This window comes from Equus przewalskii, chromosome 21 (genome assembly GCF_037783145.1).
Source record: "Equus przewalskii isolate Varuska chromosome 21, EquPr2, whole genome shotgun sequence".
Taxonomy (NCBI): Eukaryota; Metazoa; Chordata; class Mammalia; order Perissodactyla; family Equidae; genus Equus; species Equus przewalskii.
This window is the reverse complement of record NC_091851.1, coordinates 682,769-694,589: the sequence shown is the minus strand read 5'-3', so window position 1 is coordinate 694,589 and position 11,821 is coordinate 682,769. Positions and strand designations below refer to the sequence as shown.

General features: G+C 49.8%; 1 protein-coding gene across 1 annotated transcript in view; it reads right to left on the bottom strand.

Moving 5' to 3' along the window:
• Positions 1–636: 636 nt before the first annotated feature.
• Positions 637–11,821, bottom strand: part of ACSS1 (acyl-CoA synthetase short chain family member 1) — a 53,857-nt gene continuing 42,672 nt past the window's right edge. The window contains exons 8-14 of the mRNA XM_008506644.2: positions 9,987–10,079; positions 8,708–8,820; positions 8,179–8,305; positions 7,304–7,431; positions 7,100–7,163; positions 3,499–3,617; positions 637–2,299 (exon numbers count right to left, since the gene is read on the bottom strand). Coding sequence (XP_008504866.2) covers positions 2,120–2,299; positions 3,499–3,617; positions 7,100–7,163; positions 7,304–7,431; positions 8,179–8,305; positions 8,708–8,820; positions 9,987–10,079 — 824 coding nt within the window. The 3' untranslated portion in view covers positions 637–2,119. The remainder of the gene's footprint in view (positions 2,300–3,498; positions 3,618–7,099; positions 7,164–7,303; positions 7,432–8,178; positions 8,306–8,707; positions 8,821–9,986; positions 10,080–11,821) is intronic.

The window sequence follows — 11,821 nt, the reverse complement described above, 5'->3', positions numbered from 1 at the left end:
CTTTGGTACAAGCTGACGTGAGCCTTCGGATCCCACCTGTCATGGACCCAGTCCAATGTGTTCTCCTAAAATCTGCTTCTTCATTCAGTGGAGACAGAAAACCTCATCCACCCACGTCTGCAGTAAGGACAACCTGGGTCCTGGGATGTCTCTCACAGGCGAGCTTGTGCTCCTCATGGATGTAGTCTGATACCGATTCTGGCTGCCTGGAGATCTTTTTTGCTTCCTTGTTCTCATCTGTGTTCTGGGCCAGCACTCATCACCAGAGCTACGTGTGATGCTAGGAATGGTCTTACCCGTGCGGTCCAATCTCGTAGCTATTGGCCACGTGTGGCTCCTGCGACCTAAGAACTGAGTATTTTATTTATTTTACTCTATCCTATTTTTTTTACTTATTTCTAAATAGCCACATGTGATTAGTGTATTGGACAGCACAACAATCTAGAGGCAGGTAAATTTACCAAGTAATAGTCTAAGATAGGTGACTTCTTATTGTATATTTCCTCCCTGTAAGATGATGGATTTTTTTTAAGTGTTCTCTTCTGAGTGAATAGGCCCCTTCCAGTTTTGCCCTCAGGATTATATTCAGCAACAAAGAATGGTATTATTTGATCAAAAACATCACCACACAGAAGAGAATGAACAAAATAAAGCTTTATTTGAACTTCCCTGTAGATCATTCTGAGGCTCTGGTCACTGTCCAAGTTTATATCTAAGCCATTTTACAAACAGCACCATAACTACCGTCCACCAAGTCCAGCACAAATGTGACAGGTCCATGTGCGTGGTTCTCTGCTGCTCAGTGCTGGAACAACAGATGATCACTCTGTATCTGTGTGCTACAGCAGTGGCCACCCTATTGGGCGTCACAGGCGTACTTGCCTATTCACTGAGAGGCCAGCACAGCTACTGTCCGCGGTAGGTGTTCAGTACCCCAGACACCCCTTGAACATCTACACAGCTGCAGGGCACCATATACTGTGGCATAAAGATAAAGACAATCTTTCTCTGTCCTCAAGGACCCAAGGGTCCTCGTATACTTGGCTAATAAATAAGCACTTTGTAACCTAATGATTCACATCATCTTGCTAATGTTCAGAATATTAAGGCACATTGAAAAAAAGAGAGAGAGACTTGATCGAGAGCTCCAAGTCTCAGTGGTTCTTACTACCCCAGCCACAGAATGAAGGACAGGCAGAGTTTACAAGGACCCAGTTCTAGCCGAATTAATGCTCTCACAAGTCACCTGAGTTTTCATTAGCTTCCCTGAACGACTCCACATATTTGGAGCATGTTGAACTCCTACCAAGAGGCATCTACAGTGGGGAGGGGAATCCTTCCGGATCCAAGCTTGAGGAACAGAGCACACAACTGGAGGAGCGTGAGAAGAGGTGGACACATTCATGCCATCACTTTTAGGAGTTAGTTTCATTATACACAAACCAAGGCAAGTAGAAATGTACACCAAAAAAGGATGCTGCAAGCTTGAAAGTTCTCAAGATAGCTGTGTTTAGACAGAGGTACAAACATTTCCAATTCAGACTTCCAAATACATCAAACAATAATTAAAAGTGCACCTTCTGATCCTCTCCACATTTCCCCATGAGCAGAGGCAAAAAAAAAAAAAAAAAGTGATTTTCATATCTCTAAATGTTGAAAAAAGCATGTACAAGTAAATCCACTCATTACTTGTGTGTGTTTGCACATTATCTTTCCAAAATATAAAAATAAAACCTCTGCCTTTTGTATCTAGAAACTTTTGGGGAAAACGTGGTTATTTCTAATTCTCAGTCATCTGAGGAGGCACACGTTAGCAGGTTTTTCACCTTCCTGTGCTGTCTGCAGAGAACACCAAAACAGCTGACAATGACTTTTCATTCCAGGAAACCAAATTCGGGACAAGTGGAACCAATCCTGACCATGTCTGAGAGTACCTCTTCACGGGTTCTCCAACAGAAAGAAGGAAGAGATTTAGGCACAGACTTCACATTAGGGACAGTGTAGCTTATGTGCTGGGAAAGGACTGCTTCTGGGACATCTAGGAATAAACCAACTTGAGAGCTGTGTTCTAGAAGGACAAGTTAGGGGCTTGGGCACTGGGTCTTGGTCAAAGAGCCCATCAATGAGCAGCAGCCCTCTTGTCTTTGTACTTCTGGTAGGCACTCAGTATTTCTGTGATGACACTGGGGTCCTCCAGGGTGGTGATGTCCCCCAGATCCTGAACTCCGCCCGTGATTATCTTCCTCAGGAGCCTCCGCATGACTTTTCCAGACCGAGTTTTTGGAAGACGTTTCACTACCTGGCAAAGAAGGGGTGCAGCATTAGAGTCTGGGGTGGCGCCCTCACGCCCAGCCAGCGTCAGACGGCATTGTGATAAGAGGGGCTCTGCTCAGGGATGACCCCCTCCCTGGGGAATCAATAATGAATGCCTGATATGTAGGATCCCGCCCCAGAGAATGGTGCAGGCCCATGGTCTCTGGTTTTATCCTCCTATAATCTGGACCGAAAGCTGTTATCAAACCGAAAGAATCAATCATGTGTCATGCTGAAGCCCTCCGGAGGCAGCAGTCTACCGCTACCTGGGTCTCCCTCACTGCCACTACATCTGCTCCTCTCCTCAGTTACTGCAGCGAGGGCTCCCAGGCAGCAACCAAACCCAGCAGGCGACTTGGCACCTCGTCGGCACCCCGTGGTGCAGGCCGCAGCTACTTTTATCTTACATAAGAGGTGAGAGCTACTTAAGAGAAAAATGTTGTCTTGCTTAGTGTTTAAAATTTAGCATTTAACCTTTTCAAACAACCACAGCCCATTCAGTGGCAAGGGCAATACATTAAAAGCTGTGTTGGGGGTCTTTAATAGTAACCTAAGGGGAGTTCAGGTTTCCCTGAAACTCTGGTCACCAGGCTGACAGTCTGACCCCCTATGACAACAAGTGAAGCTGGGGCCTCTCCTGCCTCGGAGGACCATCTCCAAACCAAAGAACACTGTGAGGGAAACGTTAACAAAGGAAGGAGTAAAACGCTAGCAGGGCTGAAAAGGTGGCCCAATTCTTCCCTGGAACTGACTCGGACACCGACTCCCTCAGACAGGGGTCTGGCAGTAGCTCCCTCACTGGCACCAGGAAATGTGTTCAGAAAGCACACAGGGGCTCGAGAACTCTAGTCCTTTCCACATATTTCTCTCTATAAAACCCCTAATTGTCTTCCTGTTCCTGTAACTAGCCTCCATATACCAAAGTAAGACAGCACCTCCTCTTGCCCAGCACTATCCCCTAAACAGGTAAGCTGTGTAAACTCTTGCTGCTGTCGCTCTGCCCCACTCCCTGTCTCTCTGAGGATGTAGCAACCTGCCATCCTTGCCCACCACCCAGAAAACCAAACACTAACGTCAGTTTTGCTGTTGATGGAAGGGATCATGGTTACTTGTTCATTGCGGGAATCAGAAAAGGAGACTTAAAACGAGCAGCGCAGTTGCACCTACGGCGGAAGCTCCACTCACCAGGATCTCATCAGGCACGGCGTATTTGGCAATCTTGGTGGCCACTGCTGACCGGAGCTCATTCACCACCACGTCAGAGTCACCTGCATCGTCCCTCAACACGATAAAGGCAAATGCAGCTGGAAGGAAAGCAGAGGTTTCGGATGTATCAGACTCCAAACCACGTCCTGAGGCAGAGTGCTGTACACAAATCACCACAAATCCAAAGGACTTTGCCATCACCTGTTGGTGACCTTGTAGCAGCTGGTTTCTTTAGTTGTAGCCCTAAAGATGCATTATCATTTTCATCAAACTGGAAGCAATTCTCACAGCTCCTCTGAACATCCTAGGTGGGTAAGCATGTGCGGTTGAGAGCTTGGCACCACCCCTGTGGTCTTGACCGGCTGTGCATGTGACCTCTCTAACTGTCCCCACACCTGTGAAATAGCCCAGAACGTGGGCTGATGGGAGATTTACTAGAAGCTCCCATGAGACAGTGCATGGGAATACGGCACATGGCATTAACCTCGTGGGCCTGTGTCCAACACGGTAAGCACTAGCCACAGTGGCTATTTAAATTGAAATCGAGTTAAAAGTGCAGTTCCTCAGTTGTATGAGCCATAGCTAGTGGCTACTGTACTGGACAGCACAGATGAAGACCAGCTCCGTCATGGCAGGGAGCTCTGCTAGGCAGAGCTGGCTCACTCATATTTTAGCACAGACACTATGTTTTGTTTGTTGATATCCTACCACGTTCCAGAAAGGATTTACAGTGGCTCCCACAGGTCTCTAAATACAGTGCTTTTCCATCCACCTGGAATAATCTGGTATGTGGTGTGACACAGGGATCTAATTTCATGTTTTCTCCATATGAGAGTCACCTGTCCCAGCACCATTTTGGACAGCCTGTCCCTTTCCCACTGACCTGCAATGTCTCCCCTCTCTCATCATGAAGTTTTCCTCTATGTGCAGCCCTCCCGTTGTTCATTAGCCTCTTTACTCCTGCACCAGCTCCACCCCATCTTAACTTGGCACATATCACCTAACACACTAGGTAGTTTCCTCGCTGACCATGTTTATGGTTGATTGTCTGTCTCTCCCCTCTACTCCCTGACCCTCCAGCATGTCAGCCCTACGGAGCAGGGACTTTTGTCTGTTTCGCTCACTGCTGTGTCTCCAGCATCCAGAACTGTGCCTGCAACAGAGTATGTGCTCAACAAGCATCAGCTAAATGCATCAGTACATGAGTGTTTCCTGAATAACCTACAGTCTGTAAAGACCTAGAACCTTTGCCTGAAGGCCCCCTGATTTCCACCTGGCCAACTCCTATTCATCCCTCAAGGCCCAGTTCTGTGTGTTCCATTTAACACATTTTAACACTCTGTGTTCAGCTACCTTTCCTGACTCTGTCCCTGCCTCGGGCTGGGCACTTGCTGTGTGAATGACTGTTGGTCCCCTCATGCTCCACTAGGTTGTGAGATCTTTGAGGGAAAGAGCTGCATTTGTTCACCTTGGGAGTTGAGAGGCCACGCAGTCTAGGTCCACACCACAGGGGCTCAGAGGAAGAGGGCAAAGCCAACACCTGAGCTGGCTGGGAAGGCCAACCAAGAGAGGTCTGCTAGGGTCTAACCGACTTTAATTAAAATGTAAAAACCACCAAAGCAACACATATTGACTACCAAAAATTAAAACACTATAGAAGTATATAAAACAAAAATATGCCTTCCCTCCCTGCCTCTCTCCTTTCATCCTTCCCCTCAGAGGCCGTGCGGTATGATAATCAGGAGAGACTGCTCTGGCTCCAAATCCTGGCTCTGCCACTGCTAGCTGTGTGGCCTTGGGAAAGCCACTTAACCACTCTATGCCCAGTTTTCTATTTGTAAGATGGGGAGCTAACAGTAGCTGCCTCACAGCTGCATGTCAGGATTGAATGGTGACAGCCCCTGCATGGAGCCCACACTGAGCAGGTTCTCGGGGGCTGCTGGCTGCTGTCCCCAGACCCAAATTTAAAATTAATTTCTAGGTATATACAACCAACTTTTAAACCCTAGTGGGATCACAGTGGACATGCCCTGCCGTGTCCCCCCAGCCACCCGTCTCTAGCTGGTGCCCTTCCCTGCAATCACTTGTATCTCTAGTGAGATGAGACTGGAAGTGGGCCTGGACTGTTGAGTGCTGAGAGCAGAGATGGGTCAGGAAAGCCTCAACATGGGAGGAGGAGCCGGCTGAGAGCTAGGATCTGGTGCACAAGGCTGAGCTCAGGGACTGCTGAGACAGGCCGATGGCACAGGTGCAGCACACTGGTCAGATCAAGTGCAAACAGGGAGCGAGGACAAATAAATACACAACAGCCTTTGCAGATGGCTTCAGAGGTCACCAAGAACTGTTGATGGGTTTTTCATGTGTTAAAATGGATAGATGCTCAAATTTGTTAGAAATTAGGAAAATGCATATCATCATACCCATGATATACACATTCTCCCCCACCAGCCTGGCAGACATTAAGACCTGGCAATACCAGAGTCGCTGAGGATGCAGGAAGAGGTGCTGAGAGCTGCTGACGGGAGCGTGAAGCAGCCCTAGGCGACTGAGAGTCACACGTGAGGACCTGTTCCTGCCTCTGGCCCTTTCCGATCCCTAACAGCTCTCCCACACATCCGAGTCTCCTGTTAACAAATGGACAGCCCCATCCTGGGCTCATCCTTCTCATGGCAACTGAAAATGCTTTTTTAAAGCACTTAAATAAATGTTAAATTTTACAATAGATCAATTTAGAGAAAGTGTTTGAATAAATAATGAAACAATGCCACACAAACGTGGCAGGGAGCCAAGTGACATTTGGGACATACTTTGACACAGGATGTCCCTGACAGCAGGAAGGAGAGCGTGCAATTGCACACCACTCGGCGGGGCATTAGAGGTCAGTCTGCCCAGCAGTGCAGCATAGGGTCAGCAAGTGTCCAGATCACACCAGCCAAGCTAGTGTGGCCACCGTGCACCTGGTATTATAACACTCAGGTGATCCTGCCCCACCCGCTTAGGAAGGGCAGGCTTTGGAACAGTGTGTCCCCAGTAAAGACCATTCTCACTCATTCTGCCCTTCCCTGGCGCGTCACTGTGCTGTGGGAACCGCGGGTCAAATTCCTCCACAAAGAGTCCCAGAGCGGCAAACGGGCTGCTCCAGGGCACACTCCCATCTGCTGGCAGTGTGACAGCTGCAGAGTTGGCACCAGCTGCTGGGACCGAGCACGCACAAGGAGACACTGAGGGCAGGGCAGGGCATTTCATTATAAGTCCTCTGTAACAGGGCCGCCAGAGGCGCTATGGACAGAGGAGGAAACTCCTTAAGCTCAGCTGGGCGCCAGACAGGTCACGGCTGCTCAGAGATGCGTGTCCTTGAACGACAGCAGAGCTAGGGCATTTCAGAAATCTGGCTCTAGTCTAACATGCGTGCTGTTCAGCCTTCCCACCCAAAATCCCCACTTGAGAGAGAAGAAAACCAACAGCTTGACTCATAAAAAACCCTACCACCTGTCCATCCTCTGGAGTCTGTTCTTTTTACAGAGGCGCCTTGATGGGTCTAAGACCAGGAATTAGAGGAGTTCCTTTTGTGGATGCTCACCTTCTCCTTTGATGTCATGGGGATAGCCAATGACAGCAGTCTCTGGCACTGCAGGGTGGTTAGCCTGTGCACGACAGAACGACAAGGCAAAATATGTGGGAGGTGAGACACCTGACACAGCATGCAAATTATCACTCCAAATCTGAGGCCAACAAGGCCTCATGGAGGTACAGGAGCGAAGGAGAAGGCCTGGCCTGTGCTTACCATCGCATCCTCGATCTCTGCAGTGCCCAGCCGGTGGCCGCTGATGTTGATGACGTCATCTATCCGCCCTGTGATCTGGTAATAGCCGCCCTCGGTTCGGTAAGCACCATCTCCAGTAAAGTAGTAGCCTGCACCACAGCAAGGGATTTCAGGACCAGTACCTCTGAACCAGGACGCAGCAGGGCTCCCATTGTTCCACGAGGGACACAACAGGACCCACGTCCTAACCTCACTCTACAGAAGAAAGCACTGAAGCCTGTGCCCTGTGGCCCTCCTTGCCCCCTCGTGGGGACACTCTCTAGTTGGTGCTGTCTGGTGTGTGCTAGTGACAGGGCAGATGGCTCAGAAACAGCAGAACATGAGGATTCAAGACTGCATCTGTCCAGAGAGAAGAAGATAGACAGGGAGCACACTTGAACTCCTCAAAAAGTGAGTCTCGTTTACAAGCTTGAGACTGAAGATGATTGGTTCCAGCAGGCACACTGTGTAAATGAACTTCACCTCAGTGATACGAAAGCAAACTGGGAAAAAAATCAAAAGTAAACCGGAAGAAAACTCACAGCCATGGGAGTAGTCTTCCCTCTTCTTTCCTAATAGCCCGAGGAGCGCACACCCGACAGGCCAGGTGCTAAGGGCTCTGCGAGCACTCCTGCTGACCCCAGGGAGGTCCCTGAGGTGGGACTGTTCCCACTTCAGAGAACTGGAAAGTCAGAGAGGTAAAGGGGAGGGGGCAGGATTCAAACTTGTCCTCCAAAGAGCCTGTTCTCGTGGCTGCCCTACAGTACCGTCACTGCGACCTTCCAGACGTTTCTCTGAGACCATGATCCCAGCAGTGTGTGAAGAAGGCACGATCTGATCCACTGCAGCCGGCTCACCTGGATAAGCCTTGAAGTAGTTATCCAGGAATCTCTGGTGGTCTCCATAGATGGTCCTGGCCATGCCCGGCCAGGCCTGGGAGAGGCACAGAGCTCCAGAGACATCGCCACCCTCCACGACATTCCCCTGCAGACCCGGGAGACACATGTGTGAGAGAACAGGCGAAATGAGAAACGAAAACTGACGGTCAGCATAGTTCTCCTAACTGCTGGGCCTGAGGCAGAAAAATGATGAGCGTGTCCCAAAAGGCACTGCCCAGAGCTTTCTCCTCTTCAAGGAAGCTGCCCATGAGGGTTTCTGAGGAGGACCCTGGGCTTACCCACAAGGCAGTTTTATCCACTGGGTCTCTGAGAGGAGCCTGCGCAGTGAACGCTGCATGAGGACGCCTGCCTTTCCACCACCTGCCAGACCTGGGCAGGCACGACGTGGGAGAGGGGCAAAGGAGGCCAGGAAGGGGGAAGGGAGCACCAGGCAGCTCAGAAGGGCACACGCAGAGGAGGGAGATGCCTCTGCGAGGCCCTTACTCACCTTCTCATCCATGAGAACCGGGATGATGCCAAAAAAGGGCCTCATTGCCATACCGGGGAGGATTTCTGCCCCTTCTTCTGAGGGCCGCGGCGCTATGCAGATGCCACCTGTTTCTGCAGGGAGGAAGGGGAAGAAACGCCAGATGGGCCGAGGGACCAGTGACACATTTATCCAGGCCATGCCATCAGCAAGCCCATGACGGACACACAGGTCCTCTCCCAGAGAGGGAGGTGGGTGGAACTGCCCCTGTTTGGGGCAAAGAAACAGGCCCTCAGTGATGTGAGGACCTTTGTCTGAGGCAAAACCAGACTCAGGTTCTGGTCCCCTCCACTTTGGAAATAAGAATGGGGCCCAAGGTGGAGGGTTCAGTTCCAGAAGCTGTGGTGCTCCCCAGCGGGGTGGCTGCTGCCTCCCCCTCATCTGAGGTCCCTGCCTGTCGATTTCTTGCGTTGGTGGGAAAGGGCAGAGCCCAGCTATTTGCAGAGGAAGAGGGAAGAAAAGAACTGCTTCTGGGCCAGTGCCCATTCCACATGGCCCAAACACTTTGCTCCAGCTGCCTGAGTGGAAATGCCTCATGAGACTCAGCTGTCAAGGGTCTCTGTCCTGTGCCTTCCTGAATGGATGAGAATTGAGCTACATGGAATTTCTCACTTTCTGGCTTCTTGAAGGAGGAGACCTCAGAGAGCTACAATTACTACATCTGTGGTGGTCTCTTGCCCTAAACATCCAAAGTCAGATACCCAAGAGAAGAGTGGGCAAATCAAAACAAAATGGCACAGAAAAACTCCTTTCCCACTAAAACTTGAATGAGACTCATGGTCTTGTAAACAGCAGGGCCCATGCTCATCCAGTGTGCCTGTGTTCACAAGGCGGCCCTACAAGGAAGATGGGCATTCAGCTCAGCACCAACTAGCCGTCAGTCCTGGGGCAACATGCATTAGTTGCACCATCTTATCCCATCCTCAGCCAAGGCCTATAAGCGAACACCCCCTCTTCATACATGAGGAAGCCAAGGCTCAGCGTGGTCACGACACATCCCAAGTCTTACACCTCTGAGCTTTCTCACTCCAGACACCAGGTTTTCAGCAATCACACAGGCTGAGGGGCAGCTGGATTGCATTCACATAGCCTCACAACTGACCCTCCACACTGGGCAGTTAGCTGCACCTTCTCAGCTCACTAATGTGAGAGCACAGCTGTCACAGGAGGTGCCTGCTGAGCGAGCCTGCACCTGCTCCTCCAGGCACGCCCTGACCCTCCTCCTGAGGGACGCTCTCACCTGTCTGCCACCAGGTGTCCACCAGCGTACATCTGCTGTCCCCCACCACCTTGTGGAGCCACTCCCAGGCCTCGAGGTTGATTGGCTCTCCCACTGAAACCACACATGAAAGAAAAAAGATATTACTAGACCTCAGTAAACCAGAAACCAAAAAAATAGATTTTTAAGGGGAAAACAGCTCTATCATTTTCCTGAAGGACATACAAGAAGACTTGAAAAAGCAGTGAGATCCCTCACGTTAAGGTCATCAAAGAAATACAAATTACTATGAGGTATTTTCATCATTAGAGGCTCAAAAGTCCAAGAGAGGGCAAGAATGTGGGAGAAACAGAGTGTCACATGCACAGTGGGAGTAGAATTTAGTACAGGAATTTTGGGGAGCAATTTGCACGTTTTAATATTTAAAAGTGCATACACCCGATACAACTACTTTGGACAACTGTTTGGGATGGAATCTAAATATATGTTTACCCTATTACTCAAAAATGCCACTCCTGGCATATACCCCACAGAAATAAGAGCATATCTCCACCAAAAGTGGACACGAACAAAGATGTTTACAGCAACCGAAAGCTAAAACTGTCTGTCAGGAGTAGAATGGAGAAACAAATGGTGGTACCTTCATGCAGTGGAATACCACCCAGCATGAAAATGAGCAAACGGCTGCCACACCCAACAGGGATACACCTTAGAGTCACAGCCCCAGCGAAGGTAGCAGGCACAAGAGAAGCACACGCTGCATGAGCCCATGTTGATGAAGTTCAGGAACAAGCCAATGAATCCACGGTGAGAGCAGTCAAACAGTGGTCGTGGTTGGGGGTAACTGCCAGGGAGGGGGCAGAAGGAGCCTTCTGGGGACTGGCAATTTCCATGGCTTGAGCTGGGTGGTAGTTATATACACGTATATACATATACACAAATGTGCTTATGGCCTCTGACTCTGTAGCCTGACTTCTCAGTGTCAAGCCATGATCTGAATGTTTGTGTGCCCCCAAAATTCATATGCTGAAATCCTAACCCTCAAACATGATGGTATTAGGAGGTGGGGCCTCTGGGAGATGATTAGATCATGAGAGTGGAGCCCTCAGGAACGGGATTATTATTCTCCCAAAAGAGACCACAAAGAGCTCTCTCACCCCTTCCACCACATGAGGACACAGCAAGAAGGCACCATCTGTGAGCCAGGAAGAGGGCCCTCCCCAGAACGCGACCATGCTGACGCCTTGACCTGGGACTCCCAGCCTCCACAGCTCTGCGAACTAAGTCCTGTTGTTTATAAGCCACCTAGTCTGTGGCGTTTTGTTACAGCAGCCTGAACAGCTAAGACACTATCCTAATACCCATACTAGACTGGCATTCAGCCAGAATGTAACAATTTAGATACACTTTTGCTAAAGGGTGAAATACTGGTTGCCTCTTGCTCAGGACCACCCACCATGCAGAGCTAACCAAGGCCGGTCCTGGCAGGGTGGCTGGGTGTTGGGTGTCTCACCCCTGCATTCACACACACCGCAAGGAGGTAAAAACTGCAGCACTGGTTGATAGGCTGGGAAACTGCCAACAGCCCGAATATCCAACCACAGGGATGTGACTGCATGGACCTCAGCAATCCCCACAGGAGGGTATGAGCAAGTTTTCGAACAAGCAGGCAGAACCATATGGAAAACTTTGCATACTGTTGAGTTAAAATAACCATTACAGGATAATAGTACAGTGTGAACACGTTCACATTAAAGAAATCGTCTCAGAACCAAGCTGTGTCTTTTGCACAAGAATACAACTGCAAAGAAGACTCCGGAAGGTGCACAAGCAGCAGGGTCCCCAGGAACAGTGCT